Source organism: Nelusetta ayraudi, unplaced genomic scaffold (genome assembly GCF_046127955.1).
Source record: "Nelusetta ayraudi isolate G7.1 ecotype Tasmania unplaced genomic scaffold, CSIRO-AGI_Nayr_v1 ptg000133l, whole genome shotgun sequence".
In the NCBI taxonomy this organism is placed as follows: Eukaryota; Metazoa; Chordata; class Actinopteri; order Tetraodontiformes; family Monacanthidae; genus Nelusetta; species Nelusetta ayraudi.
In genome coordinates, this window is record NW_027466183.1 from 37,501 (window position 1) to 61,341 (window position 23,841).

The 23,841-nt window shown below is 45.8% G+C and overlaps 3 protein-coding genes across 5 annotated transcripts in view; 2 read left to right on the forward strand and 1 right to left on the reverse strand.

Moving 5' to 3' along the window:
* The window catches only part of LOC142904850 (hamartin-like), a 32,551-nt gene extending 30,445 nt beyond the window's left edge, over nucleotides 1-2,106 (reverse strand). Inside the window, exon 1 of the mRNA XM_076051211.1 lies at nucleotides 1,975-2,106. The gene's annotated coding sequence lies outside the window, so the exon portion shown is untranslated. The remainder of the gene's footprint in view (nucleotides 1-1,974) is intronic.
* An 8,187-nt stretch (nucleotides 2,107-10,293) lies between these two features.
* On the forward strand, nucleotides 10,294-14,750 carry LOC142904854 (desmoglein-2.1-like). Its single transcript, XM_076051212.1, has 13 exons — nucleotides 10,294-10,326; nucleotides 10,446-10,529; nucleotides 10,882-11,040; nucleotides 11,211-11,352; nucleotides 11,536-11,690; nucleotides 12,151-12,285; nucleotides 12,382-12,567; nucleotides 12,777-13,114; nucleotides 13,205-13,347; nucleotides 13,469-13,690; nucleotides 13,862-14,104; nucleotides 14,366-14,500; nucleotides 14,638-14,750. Exons 1-13 carry the CDS (start codon nucleotides 10,294-10,296, stop codon nucleotides 14,748-14,750), a joined length of 2,088 nt encoding a protein of 695 aa, XP_075907327.1.
* A 4,968-nt stretch (nucleotides 14,751-19,718) lies between these two features.
* LOC142904857 (zinc finger protein Gfi-1b-like) lies at nucleotides 19,719-23,583 on the forward strand. Of its 3 annotated transcripts, XR_012929471.1 has the most exons (8): nucleotides 19,719-19,907; nucleotides 20,344-20,447; nucleotides 20,769-20,948; nucleotides 21,028-21,257; nucleotides 21,391-21,528; nucleotides 21,860-22,025; nucleotides 22,832-23,442; nucleotides 23,477-23,583. XR_012929471.1 is itself a non-coding variant. In XM_076051214.1 (7 exons), the coding sequence occupies exons 2-7, from the start codon at nucleotides 20,351-20,353 to the stop codon at nucleotides 23,008-23,010; spliced, it is 990 nt and encodes a 329-aa protein (XP_075907329.1). In that variant the 5' UTR covers nucleotides 19,719-19,907; nucleotides 20,344-20,350; the 3' UTR covers nucleotides 23,011-23,583. The 3 variants fall into 3 exon arrangements, 2 of the variants coding, with proteins under 2 accessions (XP_075907329.1, XP_075907330.1); XM_076051214.1 differs by having other exon boundaries at nucleotides 22,832-23,583; XM_076051215.1 differs by having other exon boundaries at nucleotides 19,719-19,874; nucleotides 22,832-23,583.
* The last annotated feature ends 258 nt before the right edge of the window (nucleotides 23,584-23,841 follow it).

Sequence of the window (23,841 nt, forward strand, 5' to 3'; positions counted from 1 at the left end):
AAAAATTCTGTGAAGATAAAAGTACAATTCATTTCATGCATGTCAATCCAAGATTAATGTCTAAAAAAAGCACCCTAGGATTATCGAGTCACACACAACAAGACACTGAAGTGCTGTTGACTGTTGTCCAGGCGGATGACAATTAACAGTTCTGGTCATGAAGTTGGAAGCCGAGCGTGGAGAGTGGAGTCAATCAAGCCCCCCTTTTTATTCGCCCCCTCAACTGTTGTCCTCCAGCGTGCGTCCCGGCCAGAGCGTCGCAGGGACAGGTCAGACACGCACGCACAAACTCCAAACAACCCTCAGCGTGATCACGGACAGCTTGGGAACTCTCCAGGGCAACACAGACAGGCTTTATGCGGAGAGGGGAGCGTGTGCGTCCGTGTACGCGCAAGGAAAAGGGGAGAGGCCGCGATCGCATTTTGCACAGTGTCAGCCAGTGGTCTCCAAACTTTCTTTTAGCAATGGGCCACATCATGACGGAACTGCATCATGTCAGCGGGCCACGGTTACTTTGACAGTTGTATGTGTTAAGAACTGTTGGAGGATTTCAGTTGTGTCACTCACTTGTTTTTGTAAAAGCAAAGATTTTCCTAATGCTATTAAACCATTGTATACTGAAATGTGACGTCTCCTCCATGTATTAGAGAGAAAAACAATGAAAGGGTCGCAGTAAGCACTATGATCAATTACAAAGCCCAACTTAATTGCATTCTTATTGCATTTGAAGCTTTTCACTATGAACTTTAGTAGTGTAAAATGGACATATAAAGAGTTGAATTTGCTTAAAGACCACATTGACTTGTATTGTGGTGATTTGGATTTCTCGTTTCTGTGATTTAGTGTATTTTGTCGACATGCATTGCAAGTAATATATAGTGTCCTGGAAGAGATGGTGAACAACACAAAATGTGACCGATCGATTGATTGATTGATTGATTCCTCCATGTCAAAATGTCATTTGAGAAGTCAAACTGGACACTTGGTAGTCGGTTGCTGGATGGGTTTAAGACTGTGACTGCTTCTAAAGAAGTCGCAGCAGGCATCATAACCTTTGTATTTTTTATATTAAATACAGATCCCCACTTAGCACATGGTCAGATGATATTGTTCAATGTTGCTAGAGACATACATGCCACACTGCTTTAGAACAAGTAAGGAAAAAATGAAATATTTGCAAACGCATGAGATGTGACGATAGAGCGTCTACTACGGAGCGACAGAGGGTCCTGAAGGCGAACCTGCAAAAAAAAAAACCACTGGCCTATCGTGTTCCTCGGTTTAGATGGCCCAAAATACTGCCACGTGACAAATTCAATGACAAACACCTCAGTTTAAAGACGGCTAAACTACAACGTGAAAAAAAATAATGCAGACTAGCTTGCAGAATGGATAATAGTGAGCTGAATGACAATGCACCAAGAATGCAAATAAAAGTCGAATGCAATAATGCCTGCATGCATGCATATTTAGACTAACGCAATTCCAAGTCGAGCAAACAGACGCTTGCTGCTGGACAAGAGCCGCTGCTGTATGTGAACTGACCACTGACTGACTGCCTGCCTGTCGTAAACAACTCGCAGAGAACAATGGGCAGGGTTGGGTTTATGTTATCCGAACATTTAAAAAAAAGAGAGAGAGAGGTCGGCGTCTCGTTTCGTGCCGAGCGAGAGCGCATTCAGACCCCCACGAGCAAGAGCAGACAAAGTCGATTTCAAAAAGGCGTATGAAGCATCACCGTCCAACCCAAATCCATCACTGGGTCTTTCCAAAAACAAGTCAGTCCAAGCGGCCGAGAGCTAACGTTAGCTGTGAAGCAGCGACCCCACACTCACTGGAAATTATCTAGCCTGTCAGCTGTGTCAGACGGGTAGATAAGCACGCCTAGTAGCTGACGATCGGCGAGACCTATCGTACACGGCGAAACAAACCGTAGGCTAAACGAAAACGACGTGAAAATTTGGAGCTGTTTACCTGCTAGAGTAGCTGCACTCCACAGGGCGCCGCCATCTTGGACACCTCACAGCCCCATCCCACCACGGTCTCCCTCCGCAGTCGACCAAAACTAATCCCGTAAATTAGGGCCCCGCAAGTCGCAGTGGCACCTTTTATAAAACCCCGTCACATCAAATTGAGCGGAATTAAATAACGCCTAAAGCTACCCAGGAATAACACTTGTACATACTAAGGCGAAGGGTTGGCCTTATTTTTCTTTTTTTTCTTTTTTTTTTTTTTTAGCACCGAGGTTGTTTTTCCTCGTCTCATTGGTGGAAGGATGAAGTGCAGCATGTAATGCGGTTTCGCGTGACCCACATGTGAAGAGCGCACGCGCAAATTATTATTATTTTATTTTATTTTTATTTTAAACCAGGTAGCGAGGACAGCTAATTTGCATATTTTAATGATCACATTGTATTTGGGCTTGGCAGAAGTTTAGGTCGTCCAAGCAAAGTCATATAGGAACGGAAAACACTTTAAATACTATATTGAAGTCAGACTCAATGTGTCTTCACCTCGTGCACAGCCCCCTTTTTGTGATTAAAGCTGAATAGATGCTATTATCTTAAGAGAATGTGATGTGAAATGTTTTTTAATTTAAAGGATGAATAGAACATTGCATTTATCTTTTTGTTGTTGTTGTTGAATTAGGGCAACTGGACACTTCCAACAACAGACTCCCATTCCTGGACTGTGACAGAAGGCTCACAGTTGAAGTTCATAGGAAACCCACCCACACAGACCAGTACCTTCTTTTTGACTCCCGTCACCCACTTGAACACAAGCTCCGAGTCATCAGAACCCTTCACAACCGCGCTCAAAACATCCCCTCTAAGGCAGAAGGAAAGGAGAAAGACACCGACACATTAAGGACCTCCCTAAAAAAACATGGCTGTCCTAATTGGACCTTGAAATCCACCAAGGGAAGGAAAAATAAGGAGCAAACAACCACCAGGGCGGACGCAGACAACAGAAGGAAGAGCATTGTTGTCCCTTATGTTGGAGGCCTTTCGGAAAAACTAAGGAGGATTTTTTTCCAAACATGACATCCCTGTTATAATAATAATAAAACTTTATTTGTACAGCGCTAAATCACAACCAATGGTGTCTCAAAGCACTTTATACAATCAGAGAGAACCAACCGGGCCCCCGGAGCAAGCAGACCCAGCAACACCCTCAGGCAAAGACTGGTTCATCCAAAGGACAACACACCAAGACACATACTCGACAATGTGGTCTATGCAGTGCAGTGCAGTGACGACTGCCTGGATCGCCACGTTGGCGAGACCAAGCAGCCTCTACACAGACGCATGGCCCAACACAGAAGAGCCAGCACCTCAGGACAAGATTCAGCAGTTCATCTACATCTGCAGGAGAAAGTTGATAGAGCATGCTTTTTTTAGGTAGAATTTTTTTTCACCTTGGTGGCACTATAGTCACCAAAGTTGACGGACAGGTTTTGTAGGTCAGTCCGCCCCCGGAGGTACCAGAACCATGTGTCAATTATGTTCATAGCCAAAGATATTAACTTAAAACCTATGTAATTCAATGAATTTTGGGGTTTAATATGGACACATTTGCATAAAGTTATGGTCATATTTCTAAAAGAAAACAAAAATTCAAGTCAAAAACATTTTACATTTAGTACACGTGTGGTACTCCCAAAAATGGGTCAACCACAATTAGTGTCTAAACAATGGGAATATGTTAAATTGTTTTGTTTATTTTCATTAATTTGTTTGTTTATAATTTCATACAAATAATTTGAATGTTTGGGTGGCATTTATGCGCGAAGTACAAGAGGGGGAACTCATGTGTTGGGGCGAGTTGCGCTGGGGACAGGTAAAGGGGGCGGTGCCTTCCCCGTTTCCTCAGATGCGTTCTGGAACGATCCACAGCTGGGTCTTTGTTTCTCCATGTAACCTGCTTCATACAGGTCGGTAAAAAGTACAAAACACTATAAAGTCAAATGTATGAGTGAGTGTACTACCAAAAGTGGGTTTTTTTTTTTGGTTTTTTTTTAAGAATTTAATTTATGTTAAAGACTTTATTTATGTTAAAATGACCGCGACAAGTTTCACCGCGAGGTCGTCATCTTGTGTCCGGCGGAGCAGCAGTCACGCTCGGCAGAGCAAGAGTCAGTGTTTATACGCTAAATTAAAGCGTCATTATTGTTGTTGTTTTATATTTTTGTTAATAGCTTACTCTAGGGTCACACAAAACACAATCACTTTATTAATCCGAGATTTTATACGAGGAGAAGTGCGTATCCATTACATGCTTAGGTTGCGTGAAACACCGTGGGTAATATATGGTAAAAGTATATAGTAAACTGTTTATACTGCTTAAAGGGTCTGTGTATACAGAAAACGTTAATTTATTGTAATGTATTAAAGCATGTGTATTTGTTTGTGAACTGTAGAGATGGAATTGAATTTGAATGTGAGAGAACTGATTAGAGGAGTATGTGGAACTGAGCTAAATATAATTGGAAACGGCAAAGTATCGTGTGTATGTGACTGTTGATATATGTGAGTGAGTAAATCTCAGATGCATTCTGGAACGATCCACAGCACCAACTGTGTCTTTGTTTCTCCATGTAACCTCCTTCATACAGGTACAGTATTTGTTATTGTGGTCCTCAATCCTGGGGACCCGTAACACATGCATGTAGATTGCATTTAGTTAAAAAAAAAAAAAAAAAAAAAACACTATTTTTGGTTAATGTCCAAGTTGTTTTTTTTTTTTGTTTTTGTTTTTTTTTTTAGGATATAGCGTTTTCCATTTAGATAATACAAGGCAGCCAGACCATAAACACTGAGCTCTCACTTCACCACACTCCGTTGGGAGTTGGCAGACAAGCGAGAGGATGCTGGAGGGAGCACAGAGGTAAGGTTTTGCATCTTCGAGCATTTAAGCTAGCACCTTAGCATTTTAGCTAGTTTTTGAGTATATTAGCTAGCGCCTTTGCATTTCAGCTAGCTTTAGAGTATATTAGCTTGCGCCTTAGCATTCTGACCTGCAGATCCAGCGCATAGCGCGTCTCTTCCCTCTGTGCCAGACGCTGGAAGCTGCACCGTCCATCACGGGGGCTGCTCGGAGACCTCTACAAGAGCAACACCGACATCCCCTTCGTGGCACTCAAGTCCAACCAGCTGCCTGGAAGGCTGATCGGCGCCTAGGCCCTGGACACCTTCTGCCAGGACCTCTCGGAGAAGTGTGGTGGAACTTTCAGGACTACGTGCAGGTCCACTGTGCTGGTTTCGACCCCTTCCCGATCTCCGGCATTGCCAGCATGACCCTGCAGGTGTGCGTGGAGGTTGAGAGGAGGTCCCTGTGTTACTCCAGGATCTTTGAGAAATACAGGGAGAACGGCATGGCGTGGATGGAGAAGGGCCTTGCCAGACTCCCACCCGGCATGAAGGACACCCCCAACATCCGGCTGAGGGTCCTCACTTTTGTCAGCTGCGTTGGCATGTTGATGAACGGCGATTACGTCCACTACAATCACCTGCGAGACCTGCTGACAGAAGTGAGCAACACCGTCTCCCAGAAAGACCTCCAGAAGTGGCAGTCACGGTTCACCCTCCCGAAGGTCTACAACATGACCATTTGGAAGCTGCACAAGGACATCCCCTATTGCCTCGCGGAACCAGCGCGACTGGCCAGCCCACGGCGGCAGGAACACCAGCAGCAGGTGGAGCAAGTCCCAGAGGAGGACGTCCAGGCAGTGGAGCTCCAGGATGACCTGCGCCCACTCCAGAGGTCCCAGTCCTTGTGCCTACCTGCAAACACCTCCAAGGTGTGGTCTGCTCAGGAGCTGTCATTCATCTCCACAGACAGGCAGATGAAAACTGGTGCCGCATACAAGTTGTACTGCCAGAGGTGCTTGGACGCCAAGATCCTCAAGAGGTCTTACAAAGCCTTTGCAGCAAAAAGAGTAGCTGTAATGGCTGAACAAGAGGGTTAGGGTTTTGTTGTGGGTGCAGGGGTTTGTTCCTTTTTTATTTTGACTCCGAGTTCCACTTTTGCACTCCGTGTTCTTTGCATGTTTTGTTCCTGTTCTTGTTCTTTTGCATGCGTTAGGGTTTAACATTTTAGCTAGGGACAGCTTTGTTCGGATTAGGGATAGTTAGGTCCTCCACATAGGACTCTGCGTTGACGCGGAGTGGGGGCTTACGTAACTCAGTGGTGTGTCGCAAGACCAATCACAGAGTTACTAACAAAGAGTCCTGGCTTAGGGTAAGGGTTAAGAGTTATGGGTGTTTTTATTATTTTATTTTATTTTTTGATGTAAATGGAACTTTTTTCTAGATCATGGATAATGGCCAAGTCCTTATTTGAAAAAAAAAAAAAGGCCAAGTCCTTATTTGAAAAAAAAAAAAAAAAAACTTTGTCATTGAACAAAACACAACAGAATTATTTGTAAACCATGAACTTGCTATTAAAAAAAAGAAAAAAACAGAACAAATCATAAAATGTAAAAAAAAAAATCCATCCGTTTCCAGGTACTGTGGTTTTGGAGCAAGGGTCAATGTAATGAATGTGCGGGGGTCACACCTTCCTTGCGACTCCCACACACAAAAACTCTGACGTCGAAGGTTCCGCGACCCAGGGCAATAGCTGCGCCGGCCGGGGTTAGGGTTGGGCAACACCTGGCCGTCTGGGATGAATATGAAGGTGACCTTCTTTGGGGGTCACACCTTCCTTGTGACCCCCAAATATAAACAGTCTCACGTCGAAAGTTCTACGAACCAGCACAATACCCTCGCCGGCCGTTGTTGCCGTTGGGCAACACATGTCCATCTGGGATGAACATACAGGTGACCTTCTCCGGGGGTCACACATTCCTTGTGACCCCCACAGACAAACACTCTGACATCAGGTTCTGCGACCTAGGGCAATAGCCGCAACGGCCGGGGTTAGGGTTGGGTGTGGACGGTCGACAAGGGGTGGGCAGGTGGCACAGGGGACGGGCAGGGTGGGTGGGCGGGACACGTCTCTGGGTTAGAGCTTCTGTGTCTTTTCCAGACTTCACACAGGGTGGGTAAGTAAGGGGAGGGTCAATGTGGGGATCAAAGCTGGGGTAAGGAGGGGCGACAAGGGGTGGGTGGGTAACAGATGGGGGACATGGTGGGGATCATGGCTGGGTAAGCAGGGATGAGAAGGTTTATGGAATGGGACACATGGGAGGGAAGACACAATTCCGCACTGATAATGGCAGCATTCAGAGACTTCAACGCCCCACAAATCTTTTTAGGGGCAGGGAAAAAGAAGTTCAAAAAAATCTGCTGCGGGTTTGTCACGTGAGTGACAACAGGGTCACGGGGTCTCGGTCGGGTGGGTGGCCAGGATGCTGTGGGAGAACCTTGAGTCACCCTCCTGGTCTTCAAGGCCATCATGAACAGGGTTAGGGTAACCCTTACCCTAGCCCTAAAAACAAGAGGGAAACAGTTTGAACGTGCAGGAAAGTTCAGCAGCGTTGGCACACAGAATTCCCCAACGATTCTGGTTCACGGCGAACGCACCGTCGGAACGTCTGGGCCGGATTGTGGCGGTGAAACACTTGTCTACGTCAGGTTTCATATTTCTGCACTGTGATGATGCCAGCCTCGACCGCTCCCGCGAATAGCTCTACTTTCAGGCCACTGTCCAGGTCCTCTTGGATTTTCATGTGTCTGTGAATGTTACCGTTGGTGGTGAAGAGAGAATCTACTTGTAGGCTCTCTCACTGCTGTCAAGCAGCATGTTTGGGTGGAGCGAGGAGGTTGGGGTGGGGTGGAAGGAGAGGTTTTAAATGAGCTGCAAGAACAGACATCCAGTCTACGTAATTCAGGTAGAGGGATCGTCCAGTTTCCCCGAAGCCCCTCCCCTCGACAGTGGGGCTACGTGAAGGTCATTTAGGGGAAATGGACCGAGTCCATCTTCTGCCGAGGCGAGAAGTGGAGATCGTACGGTCCTTCCGGCGTGCAAAAGCTGGGGCCCCATCTCGCCGAGGGTGGCGTCTGTACAAGACAGTCACCCACTCTCCAGCCCGTGCAATTACCATATTTGCTGGTTATTTTCTGTCTTTTTGTGATTTTTTTTTAAATCTTTTTTTGCGATTTTTTTTTTTTTTTTTTTTTGTCTTTTTTAAAAAAATATTTTTTAGTAATTAGGGTTAGGATTAGAAAAGGGTCTCCACCCCCTCGGAGACGGAGCAGAATAGGCGCTGTTTGTCCACCCGGTGTCTCCCCTCCACTGGTCTTGCCATTAGGGCGCCATCTAGGCGGTGCGCCTGCCAACGGCTTGCTTATGGCTCCCTCTGGCGGTCTAGATGCGCCATTACACCTGCTGAGGCTCTAGAGTCATGCCCGTGACATATTTTTGAATGAGCACATCTCCGCGGGCGAATGTGTGAAAATCTTGAAATGTTGCACACAGACAGATCTCATGTGGAAGTGCAGGTGGCATGAAGTGTGCTTCGACGTCACTTCCACTTCTGGAAAAAATTTTTTCGTATTACCGGACAGGAAGGTCGTAGAGAGATGCGAGAGAGAGAGAGAGATTTTTTTCCATGTCATTGACATTGTAGTTTTATGTATTTATGAAGTCCCATTATTTTTTTTAAATACCAAAATCGACCTTAGAGGCACGTTTCAGGCCACATCTGGAGTAGATTGAGGTGATTTTTCTTCAATTTCGGACTCTTAAGTTTGACCTCTGGTGTCATGGGGCTCCTCCATAACGACTGCGTGTAGCACAGCACACTACCTTACAACACAAGTCAGCTGTACTACACATGGTCATTCTGGAGGACCCCTGTGACCACAGAGGCACTCAAGCCCCCACGCCACGTCCCCGCAGAGTCCATGTGGAGTTTTTTATTTATTTATTTTTTATAAATTTTTTGTTTTGGACACAGCAATCACTCCCTATTCTAACCCTATCAGACACCCTAACACAAACTATTTGTAACGCTATCACACCAAAACCAAACTAACTCCAAACTCGCACACAGCAACAAGTAATACTCGCACAGCCATCGTCACTCATTCACAGTGAGGGAGCGCACTCCCCGCCCCTCCCTCCTTGTCATGGGAGGAACTTCCACCACCTCCACCGTCTGGACGTCCCGCTTCCTCTTGGGTGCAGGGCCAGCTCCAGTCTGCAAGAGATGACCGACATTCGGCCAGGGTAGGACACCTGGCTGTCTGGGATAAACATGAAGGTGACCTTCTTCGTGGGTCACACATTCCTTGCGACCCCCACAGACAAACACATCAAAGGTTCTGCGACCCAGGGCAATAGCCGCAACGGCCGGGGTTAGGGTTGGGTGTGGAGGGTCGATAAGGGGTGGGCAGGTGGCACAGGGGACGGGCAGGGTGGGTGGGCAGGACACGTCTTTGGGTTAGAGCTTCTGTGTCTTTTCCAGACTTCACACAGGGTGGGTGGGTGGGTAGGTAGGTAGGGGGAGGGTCAATGTGGGGATCAAGGCTGGGGTAAGGAGGGGCGACAAGGGATGCGTGGGTAACATATGGGGGACAAGGCGGGGATCAGGGCTGGGTAAAGAGGGATGAGAAGGTGTTGCTGTGGGTTTGTTACGGGGGTTCCTTTCGGGTGGGTGGCCAGGATGCTTCTTTTTTTTTTAACGCGTTAACGCGTTAACTTTGACACCCTTAATATACATACATATACATACATGGGCGACACGGTGGCACAGTGGTTAGCGCTGCCGCCTCACAGCAAGAAGGTCATGGGTTCGATTCCGGGGCCTGGACCTGGGGCCTTTCTGTGTGGAGTTTGCATGTTCTCCCTGTGTCTGCGTGGGTTCTCTCCGGCTTCCTCCCACAGTCCAAAAACATGCATGTGAGGTCAATTGAAGACTCTAAATTGTCCGTAGGTGTGCATGTGAGTGTGAATGGTTGTTTGTTTCTATGTGGCCCTGCGATGAACTGGTGACTTGTCCAGGGTGTCACCCTGCCTTTGCCCTAAGACAGCTGGGATAGGCTCCAGCAGACCCCCGTGACCCTGAGCTCGGGACTAAGCGGGTAAGAAGGAATAGTTATTTTCATCTCAATACTTAAAAAAAAAAAAAACATATTCTTGTTCATCTCTTGAGAATTCTCAATCATCACAATAAAAAGGTTTATGTTCTTTCTTATTTTTTCATTCTTTAAATTAAATCCAAATCCTGAAAAATATTCCAAAACAAAAAAAACAAATAATTAAATAGATTTATTTTCTTTGTGTAGAGCCTTTCTGTGGAATTCACTATAAACTAAATTCGGTTGAGGCATATTTTTTTTTCATCAAATGCAAAAAAGAAATCATCCGACTTGTCGAATCGCACCTTTTACATTTAAAATTAAAAAAGCTGCCACTGGCCTCAAACATTACATTTTAGACACATGGGACTGTACACATTCTCTCCAACATAATTCATAACCTAATGTTTTGTCTTACAGGCTGCTGCTTTGTTGAATGCAATGTCTGTCCCACGGAAGCCACTAAAAGAAAACTTTGACTGTACAGGGGAGACTGTTGGTCGGGTAACGTGTTTTCCTTCATTCAAAAATGTCAGTGCAGATGAAAGATTGTGATGCAAGAACCAACAAGGACATTTAACTGGAATTTTAACAGTGACACAACGGTTGTTTGTGACTGTGTGACCGAGGCTTCCGTGTTTCACAAAACACAAGATGTTTGCCCATCACGTAGCAAACTGGGGATTTAAAAACACTTTATCTTTAACAGTGCCCCAAAACTCTGTGTGATGTTGGCTGAGTCGTTTAAAACTGTATTAAATAAACATTGCTTAGTGTTTGATTTGAAAAGTGTCTGGTGTTGAATTTAACTTTCTTCATTGTCTCATTTTCACATAAAATTTTCTTTTCTATTTAGATCTTCTCATATTTCGACGATGGCACTGGTAATATCGTCTACTCCCTCACTGGGAACGGCTCAGACCAGTACCCGTTCAACGTCTTTCAAGTCGACCCTGACACTGGATTGATTCGTGTGAACAAAATACTTGACAGGGAGGAGATTGCTTTCTACAGAGTAAGTTATATGTACTGTCAAAGTAATGTTAATTATATAATATTTTAATATTACTGCCTCTGAAATTGAGCTTCTATATTGTCCGAACCTGCTAATGTTGCCCATGTTGCAGCGACTATAGGTGCAAGGCAGGAAAAATTCAAACAGGTTCTGCATTCTTTCTGTTTCAGCTATCTGGTGCGGCTCATTACAGAGACGGCACCCTGGCACAGGATAATTTGCCAATGCCATTTCGAATAGTAGACGAGAATGACAATACTCCAGTGTTTGCAGAAATAAAGCCTGGCGTCGTTACCGAGCTCAGTGCTAAAGGTGAGTGAATTTTCCAGCGGTGCCTAAAACTCTTCCCTCGTCTGGTGTCATTCATTCATTCATTCATTCATTCTGAGTATGATGCAAGCTGTGGATATAATATTAGGATATCATTTGGCCAATAAACCCAGTAAGCCTCTGCAAAGGGCATGTTGACGTGTCATACATTTAACTGTTCTGCAGGGACGTCTGTATTAAAAATAACTGCCACTGACGCTGATGAACCAGGGAACCCAAACTCTCAGATTGCCTACAGCATCGTCAACCAGGATCCGGCCGACATCTTCTTCATTAAAAGCAATGGGACCATCTGTGTCAGAACTCCTCCGGACAGAGAGGTTATGGACCGCCGTCGCACTTATCTGTCATTTTATACAATCTAGGGCAGTGGCCTGGTTGGAAATAGTGCTAACATCCCGGCACTTTTTTCGTAGAGGGGGGGGGGCTGGTTGGAAATATAGCGCTAATGTCCCAGCATTCTTTTCGTAGATTGGGGGGGCTGGTTGGAAATGGCGCTAACGTCCCGGCATTTTTTTCGTAGACGGGGGGGGGGGGGTGTTGGTCGGAAATATAGCGATAACGTCTTTGCTCTGTTGAGCGGGAGCGCTATCGCTGTCGCGCTACGCTAACGTGTCGGCAAAGTTACGTGGGGGGGATTATGACTGCCTTCACGCAGCGGGCCGGACAGAGACACGCAGCGGGCCAGATGTGGCCCACGGGCCGTAGTTTGGGGACCCCTGATCTAGGGCAAGGTCAGAGATTTTCTTGCCAGCACAGTGACTCATCTTCTCCTTCCAGGCAGCGGATAAGCACACCCTGACAGTGAAAGCTCAAGACCTGTATGGCGCAGCAGGTGGGAACGCCGCAACATCAACAGTCACCATTAGCGTCACGGACGTGAACGACAACCTCCCCACACTTGAAAAGGAGCAGGTAGAGATCTCCTCTACGTCTCTATAGGGAGAAAATAGTTTTTTGTATGCCAGTCGGTCGGTGTGGTTTATCAAATCTGTCTTTTTGACACCGCAGTACGAAGGCAGCATTGTCGAGAACACACAGGGCATGGAGGTGATGAGATTCAAAGCATCTGACTTAGACCTGAAAAACACTGCAAACTGGGAAGCTGTATATCACATTTCCAAAGGAAACGAGGCCGGGTACTTCAGCATCGAAACAGACCCGGTCACCAACGAGGGGATCCTTATGCTGGACAAGGTAAAAAAAAAAAAAGACGACAGTACAAGCAACCACTGCAGCTGCAGCAGCAGCAGCAGCAGGAGTGCTAGTGGAACTTTAATGGGCAAAATGGACAAATACAATGCGACATATCCATAATCAAACAGAGCAATTTAGTTTCTTATTTAAGTAAACAATGCCTGATGTCAAAAGTCAACTTTTTTTTTTTTTTGTTTGCCATTTTACAGGCTGTGAACTACAAGGATGTGACGGTCCTGGACTTAGGGATAGTTGTGAGAAACAAAGCTAAAGTACATGGAGGAGGAAGAGGAGGAGGAGGAGGAGGAGGAGGAGTGGGACGATGTGGAGTAGGAGAAGAAGGAGGAGGAGGAGGAAACTTAGCAGGAATCTATAAAACCTACCCTGTGAAAGTCAATGTCCAGAATCAGCCTGAGGGGGCAGTATTTGACCCCAAGGTCAAAGCCATCCCCATCTCAGAAGGAGGCACTGCCTTTAACATAAACAATGTCATTGCTCACTACCCAGCAATCGACGGCGACACTGGGAAGCCAGCAGAGAACGTCAGGTCAGTTTTGTTTTTTTAACTACATTGGAGCCTCTGTGGCTGAAACAACTTCTTTTGCTTTTTATTCTTGACAAGTGTTCCGTCCTGCAGGTATTTCAAGGGCTATGACCCAGGAAACTGGCTGATCATTGACCCAAAGACAGGTCACGTCAGACTGCGCAAGATGCCGGACCGAGAATCAAAGTTCTTGGTCAGCGGGACGTACCGTGCCAAAGTTCTGGCAATTAGTGAAGGTAGACTTATCTCATCGTCTCAGTCTTTTGATGTAAAAAAATAACCAACTTCACTGACTCACAGAGGTCCCATGGTAACCGATGTCCGTTCCTCTCCCATTTCCCTGTTTGTCCAACACAGACACGCCTTCACAAACAGCCACTGGAACCATCGCTATCCAGGTGGAAGACTTCAACGACCATTGTCCCACCCTGACCACTGAATTACAGACCGTGTGCATTCCATTCGACTCTGTGACGGTGGCAGCTGAGGACGAGGTCTCGTACCCAAACGGACCGCCGTTTGACTTTAGCATCATCCCCGAGGGAACTGAAGGCAAATGGAAGGTGGAGCGCCTCAACGGTGAGGAGGAAATTGGATTCATTTATCAACTCAAACCTTAAGCTCAATCGCAACCACATTCACGTGAATCTGAAAAAGCCGACAATAATAAATGATGACAAGTTTCTCCACTTGTGAAATGGTAGTGGCAGTTTGCATTTTTTTTTTTACACCTTTTGATTTGCGCGGCAGACACTGCAGCCATTCTGAGGGCACAGGGGACACTGTGGCCACGTCAGTATGAGGTGGAGGTGCTTGTGAAGGACGAGCAGGGAAAAGCCTGTCCAGAGCCACAGAGGGTTAAAGTCCGAGTTTGCACCTGTGAGGATGGAGTGACTTGTGGGAAACGAGGGGAAAACGGGCAGCCAGCAAACAACTCAGGGTTGGGACCTGCTGGTATTGGTCTCCTGTGCCTGGGTCTGCTGCTCTCACTGCGTAAGCATACAAAGTTACTCACTCTGGTCAGGAGGTGTAGAGTTGAATGTGTTCAAGACCCATGAAAAAAAAAAAATTGCAGTGTCAAGTCAAATCAGACAAAAGTAGTTATAGCAAATCCAAAGCTACTCCTACTTTGAGAAAATGTTCCCATCCTCTGGTGTTCAGCATTTAAATGACATGACGCCGTGGGCGGGGAAATGCATTCTGGGTCTGGACCAGTTCTGGTGCTGCGGTTGAGCCGTGTGTTTTGTCTTGCAGTTGCTCCACTGTTGCTGCTCTTCTTCTGTCTGTGCGGGAGTGCTGCTGGGTTGCCGGGAGGCTCCACCGAGACGCCTCTCGATACCAAATCCCACCTCATCGACTACCGCGCTGAAGGCCAAGGGGGAGAGCAAGGTAACGTGTCTTCTCAGAAATATGTGGCTCATGGTGCCCGTCAAGAACCAAAACGTGGCAACGCCTTACGCTTGACACGTGAGCAAGGAATAATAGCGAGACTTTGCTTTATAACCTGGACACTTGTCTTGCAACAGGCGGCGCCTCTAATTGGCACAACGGGTACAACGATGGCACCACTGCCAGTGTGGACAGAAGTCAGTTGTTTCCGGACTTCCGGCTTAAGAAGTGCCTGCGGGAGCTCCTGTGAAACTTTCTCAAATGAATATATAGGGCTATTTTCATAATATTTACATGTCTATATTTTTAGTTTTCTACCTTAGTTTGTCTGCTTGTCGTGGCAGCCATCCGGTCGGATATGGATGTGCTTAGGCAAACTGTGGTTGACGTGGAGGGCTCGCTGTCGTCGTGCGCTGACGACTGTTGTGCTGTTTCAAAGGATGGCTCACCAGTGGTGGAGTCTCTCTATGTGATACGCAGCAATACGCAGAATAACCACTAGGAAAGGTCCTGAATGAACGTACAAACACTAAAAACAGGCCCACAGAGACGTATAAGTTTTGACACAATGTTCAACTGTCCTGTTTAAAATTATGTTTTTTAGGTTGTGATGTGTTTGAGAGAATCCAGCACTAATGTGGATGCTGGATACTTCCTGCATCACTGAGCCTGATGCTGGTGGATTCCAGTAGTTCACCCACCAGAACAAACTAGACGACACCGCTGTGGTTCCAACCTGACTCTGTTCATGACAGACAGAATCTTCAGACATCAAGAACCTGATTCTAACTCCACTGGTAGTTTGGTGGCCTGCAGTGCTGGGATGCTTTGTTTTGTTTGTCACTGTGAAATAAGTGAAAATGACTGAAATCTATTTTGGGTGAATGGTCCATTGAAGCAGCTACAGAGAGTTCTTCCTACACACAGAGAGGTGAAGGTGTGAATGGTGTTAGTGAATGGAACTCACTCTGCTGTAGGTAGTACATGGTGGCGACGCCTCCACCAGTCAGCACTGTGGTGAAGATGGTGAGCTGCTGCAGCTGAGAGGTAGACACCCTCATCTTCTGCTTCCTCTGCAGACTCTTCCAGTGAGCTCACAGGACAAACTGTGAGCATAGAAGATCATGTGGAGATCGACATTGGGACATTTCAAAGAGATGGTTGGTTCTTCAAGTCCAGGCCAAGACCATGGTGCTCATCAACAGACACACTACACTATTGATTGTATTATTTTAATGACCTTGTAAAGTGTCTGAGGTTTCTAAAAAGCACCATACAAATAAAATGTATTCATATCTATCTATCTATCTATCTATCTATCTATCTGTCTGTCTATCTGTCTGTCATGCTCGATTACTACTATTACTACATGTACTACACCTGCTGAAGTTCCACAGGCTGTCTAATACATTAAATTAATGTTTGTGACCAGTGTATTCTTTCTAATGGGCCATGAGTGCGCAGTGAAAATACACCAGGCCAGGCAGACAATACCGTGCCGCACCGATAGGGGGCAGTGACGTGCAGGGAGGCTGATGACTGACTGACTGGCAGCGCTATCAGGTGCAGTCAGGCATACGCTGTGTCTCAATTCAGGTTCTGCGCCCTTGAAGTGCGCATTTTGGAAGGAAGTTACGTCATAGCACTGCGCGAAGGCTTGTCCCAATTCCCGAGGGTGCTTAGGACGCTCAAAATGCGCCCTCGGAAATACGCACTAGTTTTAGCCGATTCCAAGGATGCACCGCTACTATCCTTCGCGCACTTGGGTATCCCATGGTGCTTTGCGTGCTGCTGCAAAGCATCGTGGGATCCTGGGAAGTCAGCTGAAATTAACTACTGGTTAAGACACGACATATAAATCTAAATATTGAAGTTTCACATAAAGTGTCCAGTTTTTAACGTAGGATTTTATTTATTTGATCATCCAACGGCATCGTTAGATGGCGAACCAATGGTTAGCTTGATACTATAAAAAGGTCACTTCCGGGGTTGGCCAGCCGGAGGGAACGGCGGTGACGAAACGAGGAAATACGCCGAAGGCTAGACCCTCCCGAGTGGTTACCAGGGAGGCGGGGTTTGGTCCGTCCTTCTAGGCTGGGAAGTCTACGAACGCTTCCTTCAGACGGAGGACACCCGGTCTCAAGGGTGCAGAACCTGAATTGAGACACAGCCCTAGATAATAAATGAGTGAATGACGGTGGCCAACAGAGGTACAACACCGCCCCCAAGTGGTGACCACTAAACAACATGTTTGGGAGCTTTTTTAACAGTGGCCACCTCTCTTTGAGCTGCAGCCAGTGATGGTCTTCATCCTCTCCCACACCTCCCTCATATTGTTGTTCTGCATCCTTTCTTCATTTTTCCTTCTGTGCTGCTCCTTCGCCTCTGACTTGGACTCTGAGTTCCCTCTGGACCCGCTGGAGCTCCTGTCGCTCACCAACTTTGAAGAGCTTCTTCTCCTGGTTCACAAGGTCCTTGATGCCGCTGGTTCTCCAGGGCTTGTTGTTGGTAAAGCAGCGTCCAGATCCAACTGGCACAACAGCGTCCATACAGAAGTTTCTAAAGTCCGTAGTGCAGTCAACCATCTGGTCCATGTTGTGGTTGTGAGAGCCCTGCAATGCGTCCCAGTCTGTGGAGTCAAAGCAGTCTTTCAGAGGCTGCTCCATGTGACCAGCCTCTCTGTCCTGCCTTGTCTTGTCCAGTGGGTGAAGGGGCTGGGTTCTGGTCCAGGGCATGATCCTGGTTCTCTCTTGCCCTGGGGGTCCCCATCCATCATCCGGGGGCCAGGTTGTGCTCCCTCTCCTCCATCCAGGGGTGTCTGCCTCCCAGCCCTCTGGTCCTGGCTCTTCGGGGGGGCTGGTGGCCTCTGGCCAGGGGGGCTTACTGCTCTGGACCTCTTCCCCACCGGCTCTGAGTTCATCTGTTTACTATTTGAATGAGTAAGTTAGGGCCCCGCAAGTTTCAGAGGCACCTTTTAAAACCCTGTCACATCAATCACATTTTGTAGAACCGAGGTTGTTTTTCCTCGTCTCATTGGTGGAAGGATGAAGTGCAGCATGTAATGCAGTTTCGCGTGACCCACATGTGAAGAGCGCACGCGCAAATTATTATTATTTTTTTTTTTTTGAACCAGGTAGTGAGGACAGCTAATTTGCATATTTTAACGATCACACATTGTATTTGGCCTTGGCAGAAGTTTAGGTCGTCCAAGCAAAGTCATATAGGAACGGAAAACACACTTTAGATACGATATTAAAGTCAGACTCAATGTGTCTTCACCTCGTGCACAGCCCCCTTTTTGAGATTAAAGCTGAATAGATGCTATTATCTTAAGAGAATGCGATGTGAAATATTTTTTTAATTTAAAGGATGAATAGAACATTGCATTTATCTTTTTTTAATTTTAATTTTATTTTTATTTTTTTTAAAAGACGAAACTTACGTATTCTGACCTATCTAAACATTTGTAATTGTGCACTGTACACAAAAACATTCACTTGAGCAATCATTCCGAAGCTTTTTTTGTAAGACCGGGCTTCTTATAAATTAAACACAAAGTGACTGGCGAGCATCTAATACATGTAACATTCACACAATGTCGCATTATGCCAACGCTTTTTGGCAATAGTTTTTGGTCTCTGTTAAATCTTCAACAATGAAATAAACCAAAACAAATATAAATCCCGTGAAACAACTGGACGTCAGAACTATATTGACTTGTATAAACTGCATTATGTTACTTTTAGAAAGTGAAAGATGAAACAGTCAAGTTCTATGTGATTATATAAAACCAGTCAGTTATCGTTTCATACCGATAGGATTTTACAAACGTGCACAGTTTAGCAGGAGTTTTGAATGTTCTTCATTTTAAATCTGCTTAAAATGAATCCGTAAGTCAAAACATCGTTATCCATATTACCGTAGATTGTGAGTGGGAATGAGATTGTTCCGCTCTACATACACAATTAAAATAGATAGATGGACAGATCAGCATGTATTTATTTATTTTTTATTTTTTATTTTTTTTTTTAAAGGGATCAATGTCTATCTCGAAAGCTAACGGGACATCAATATTTTGGAACAGTAATCACAAATGCTGTCAATAAAGTTATTCTGAAACATGCAATAAATGTGTTGTAAGTGTGTTATTAAACTCTCAGAAAGCTGTTTTTTTATATCAACCACTTAAAATTGAAATAGAAATAACCGTAAAGCGTTTTCATTTGGCATATAAAGTAAAGTTGCACACGTTCAACGTAAATAAAAAATGCCGCAGACAGAGCCCACTTACGATCAAGACTTACAATACACACTGCGGCCAGAAGATGGAGCAATAGCTCTTCTTTTCGTACGCGCCAACGAGCTTCCGAGTAACGTTCGACTCTACGGCGATAACTTCTTTTTTGTAAAAATGGAGCAGGAAAAATCACACAGTTTGCCACAAAAAAAAAAAAATTCTTGACCGTAAATAACCCCTTAACTGTAACGTCGCTGTTTGAGATGCGAGCCGACAACTTTGCCGTTCCCCACTGTGGAAGGAATCTAGGTCTGAATATATACTTTATTTAATATAAGTCAACAAAGATAATCTCCCTGACTGGTTCGCTGTGTGTTTTGGTGTGTTATATTTAGGTACTACAGGCTCATGACATCTTTTGTTCATGCAAATCTCGCATACAAACGCGGTCACACAAACACGGCACATTGCGCACCCCTTCGCTTAAATCCAGTAAATCAAATACGGTGCGATAGACACAGCTTTTTTATTAAGATTGTGCTTCTCTTTAAAATGTATATCTATGTTGTTTTTACATTTCTAATAATAATTAAAAAAAAATAATAATAATATAAAAATGAACTGTTTTTTATCATTTGAGACAATTCAGGCCTGCAAAAAACAAAAAGCAATATTAACATTCTGCATTTTTTTTTTTTTTTTACTTTGTGCGTATATATATATATATATATATATACACACACATATACATATATATACTCTTGAGCATTTCTTTGCTGGGAGCGCAGTGCGTGTTATGTGTAACTGTCGCAGGTAGAGGCTTCTCTTGTTTTCTTATGCAAATGTCCACCTGCAGGAAGCGATCAAGGCCCTCCTCCCCATTGGCTGAAACCACAGTCAGATTCTCCTGCAGAATTATCTGATTGAAAATCAGGGAGGGGAGAAGAGACCGAGGGACAAAGTGTGATGCTTTTTACAGTGCTTTGCTTTCCCCCTGACGTTTTACAAAGACAGGATTTCTCCTCCGCGGAACCACGGCCTTAAAATATCTGCCACGTTATCTACTTTATTTTTTTTTAACTTTGTGAGTCCTCCTGCGAGTTTCGCTGAGACGGAAACTTATCAGAGCCAATAAGGGTGAGTCCTCATCGGCTGTGACTTCAAATACAGGTCAAACTTTGACGCAGTTTTATTTATCTTGTTTTTTTTTTGTTTTTTTTTAAACAATTCATTTCTTCTTCTTTTTTTAATCAATAGAAGATGACCCCAGTTACCCACATTTGGGTAACTGGGGTTTGATGTGGGTTTCAGCTGGTTATGGACAAGAAGAGTACTCGCTTAAGACCATTGAACGGTGTTCCATTAGTAAAAATAGAAAACAAACAATACACGCATAGAAAATGTCACGACACTAAAACGCTTCTGTTAACATTTGTTTCCCCAAGAGCTCCGCTTCGATTTTTACTATTTTGAACGCCGTCACTGCTTCTCAGTGACACTTTTACACGTCATCACTGGAGATGTTCTTTTATTTCTTTTATTTATTTATTTTTTAAAAATTTTTTTACTCCAATGTCTCGGTTGCTGGACTGTTTTTTGGCTGCAGGATCAACATGCCCAGGTCGTTTCTGGTGAAAAACAAAAGATGCACCTCCTATAATGTTTACCGGGCTTTTGAAGACCAAGAGCCGAGACCCTCCGCAACCCCAGGTAAGACCCCCACAGCACTTCCACTGTTGCTAAAAGGAGCATCGCCCATAAGTTTTTGGAGTGACGGCTGTCGAGCTGGTGCGCCCTTTAGTTTAGTGCTCTTCTCACTAAAAACAACACCCTGAGCCAAGTTGTTTTGTCAGGGAGACACAAACGGATCCTCTTCTGATAATCACTCGTCTCTCGTACGCGCAGAGCTCGGCGGCTGGGTGTCTCCCCCTGCCGCGCTGTTTTTACAAGATATTTACTCGCCGTCTTAATCACAGAGCTCACAGTCATTTGTTTGAGTGAATCACTCTTCTATTTGTCGTGGATTTGCAGAGGTCCCACGGGAGGCTCTGAACGCCGACTCCTCCGATGGGCCTCGGTCAGACGGCCAGTCCTCCCCCTTGGACTACCGCTCCGTCAAACGGGAGGAAGGGGAGCGGGGGAGCCCCTTCCCCGCTCCCCAGGATCCATCAGCGCCATCCTCGGCTCCGACGCAGTCGTACTACCTGAACGGTGAGCCGCGGGTCTTTCGGGGGGGTCTGACGTCCGGTGCGGCTTTGACTTAAACATTCTCTATGTGTGCGTGTGTCAGAGCCTCACATGGTAGGTTTCCCGCCCTACTACAAGCCGACGTATGCTTGGGAGCCGCTGCCGGCTTCCTACGACCTCCACCCGATGAGCTTCAGCCCCACGGTGCTGCAGCACGCTGGCGGCGTGTACGGCAACCACGTCAGCCGCGGCGCACAGCCACAGCAGCCCCTGGACTGCAGCGCACATTACTCCCCGACCTCCAACACATACCACTGCATCACCTGCGACAAGGTCAGCATTTCCAGGTCAACTTCTGCACTGCAGGGGTTTTTCCCCGCACAGGGGGAAAAGCCTCCAGTCGCGTCTACGACGAGACACCCCCTCTGACAACAGCTTTCCTTCTCGAAAACCCCAAAAACAAAAGGTGTTCTCGACATCTCACGGATTGGAGGTCCACGTCAGGAGGTCCCACAGCGGGACGAGGCCGTTTGGCTGCAACGTCTGCAGGAAGACCTTCGGCCACGCCGTCAGCCTGGAGCAGCACATGAACGTTCATTCGCAGGTAGCAATGAGCCCCCCCGCCGAAGTTTCTGCAGGGCAGAATGTGACGTTATTTCCATTAGACCGACCGGATTAATGTTTTTTTTTTGTGACATGTGGCGATGAGATTCCTGCTCTTGCTAAGAAAAAAAAAAAGGTCTGTGGTTTAAATGCCTCATATCAGTGAACCGACCAACAGATTGGCAGGAGCATAAAAATAAATTTGAAAAAAAAAATAAACAGGCTCATTTGGCAAAATCTCTGAGTGCGTGGATCAGTTTGATCCTATCGTGGTGCCAATTCACCGGCCAAAAATTGAAAACGACCTCGAATGTCCGTGCCCCACGTTTCAGGAAAAAAGCTTCGAGTGCAAGATGTGCGGCAAGTCGTTCAAGCGCTCCTCCACTCTGTCCACGCACCTCCTCATCCACTCGGACACCAGGCCCTACCCCTGCCAGTTCTGCGGCAAGAGGTTCCACCAGAAATCGGACATGAAGAAGCACACGTACATTCACACGGGTAAGTAGCTGCCTGTCTTTTCCCAGGGACTCTCTCACCTTCTACTTGTTTGGAAGGGGACTAAAACAACAACAACAACTGTGAAGTGGTCACAGAATGCACACGATAAACACCTGTGATGTCACAAATGGTTCATTTCCAGAACTTTACAACTATACAAACAGACTAAGTCGGGCGACACGGTGGCGCAGTGGTTAGCGCTGCCGCCTCACAGCAAGAAGGTCGTGGGTTCGATTCCGGGGGGACTGGGACTGGGACTGGGACTGGGACTGGGACTGGGACTGGGACCTTTCTGTGTGGAGTTTGCATGTTCTCCCTGTGTCTGCGTGGGTTCTCTCCGGGTTCTCCGGCTTCCTCCCACAGTCCAAAAACATGCATGTGAGGTCAATTGAACACTCTAAATTGTCCGTAGTGTGAATGGTTGTTTGTTTCTACGTGGCCCTGCGATGAACTGGCAACTTGTCCAGGGTGTCACCTTGCCTTTGCCCTAAGACAGCTGGGATAGGCTCCAGCAGACCCCTGTGACCCTGAATAGGAATAAGCGGGTATGGAAGATGAATGAATGAAAACAGACTAAGTCAAAAATGGATATTGTTTTAAATGTCTGGGTTGACAGGCCAGAGAAACAGATTAATGTTTAAATAATTTTACACAAAATGTGCAATTGAATAAAAACATTTTTTTGAAGCAACAGAAAAAAACATTCATGGCACTGCTGACATGCCTTCAGAAGGGAGGTTGGGGCGGTGGGGGCTCCTTGTTGCAAATATGAATCTTTTTCATCATCTGCGCATTTCATTTTGCAGGAGAGAAGCCCCATAAGTGCCAAGTGTGCGGAAAAGCGTTCAGCCAGAGCTCCAACCTGATCACTCACAGCCGCAAGCACACCGGCTTCAAGCCCTTCGGATGTGACATTTGCTCCAAAGGCTTCCAGCGCAAGGTGGACCTGCGCAGGCACCACGAGAGCCAGCACGGCGTGAAGTGAAGTGACAGAGCGGAGGCGACCGGAGAAGTAGCAAGTGTTTGCACAGTGAATTTCTAGAATGAAAAAAAAAAAAGAAAACTTTTTTTTTTAAACTTTATTAATCCCCGAGGGGGGGAAATCTATCGCAATGAGCTGGAGACGACAAAAGGACACACGTCTGTTCCCATCAAACCAAAGCTTGTGGAGGGCCTCAGGTGGCCGAGTAGCGTCCGACTTCTTGTGTGATGAAGAATGTCAATCGTTGATATTCCATCTATCCATTCATTTTCTACACTCGCTTACTCCTGCACTCAGGGTCATGGGCAATTGTTAACATATCCGCAGTATTTTTTCAAAGATGTTCTTTTGTGTGGCTGAATAGGAGATGGAAATGTTATGAATTCGTTCAATGTCCTTATGAGACATTTTTCTGTTGTTGTTGTTGTTGTTGTTGTTGTTGTTGTTGTTGTTGTTGTTTTTTAAAAAGTTTTAAGTTATTTGAGATGCTATTGAGATAATCGCTGCACCTTGGCTGGAGAGTTTGAGCTGGCAAGAGCTTTTAACCAAAATAAAAGATAAAATGAAAGTCTGAAAGTATACGATCCATGTGCAGTTTTCTACTCTTCCAGTTTTTGTGTTCTTCTCTGAAGGTTATCGCACCCCAACCGTGACTAAAGAACTTACTATGGTGAGACGGTTCTGACTGCAACACGGAGAAATGATAAAACAGTTTACAAAAGAAAAACTGAAAATTCAATTCATCGCTGATAACTTACAACCCAAGATGCCACGTGCGCACACGTTTGCAACAAATTTAAAAAGAGATAGACACACACACACACACACACACAC

Coding starts and splice junctions, on each gene's coding strand:
- LOC142904854 (XM_076051212.1), top strand. CDS start 10,294: ATGCAAAAAAGAAATCATCCGACTTGTCGAATC. Junction 10,530..10,881: donor CAGGGGAGACTGTTGGTCGG/GTAACGTGTTTT, acceptor TTTTCTATTTAG/ATCTTCTCATATTTCGACGA. Junction 11,041..11,210: donor AGGAGATTGCTTTCTACAGA/GTAAGTTATATG, acceptor TTTCTGTTTCAG/CTATCTGGTGCGGCTCATTA.
- LOC142904857 (XM_076051214.1), top strand. CDS start 20,351: ATGCCCAGGTCGTTTCTGGTGAAAAACAAAAGATGCACCTCCTATAAT. Junction 20,448..20,768: donor GAGACCCTCCGCAACCCCAG/GTAAGACCCCCA, acceptor GTGGATTTGCAG/AGGTCCCACGGGAGGCTCTG. Junction 20,949..21,027: donor GCAGTCGTACTACCTGAACG/GTGAGCCGCGGG, acceptor TGCGTGTGTCAG/AGCCTCACATGGTAGGTTTC.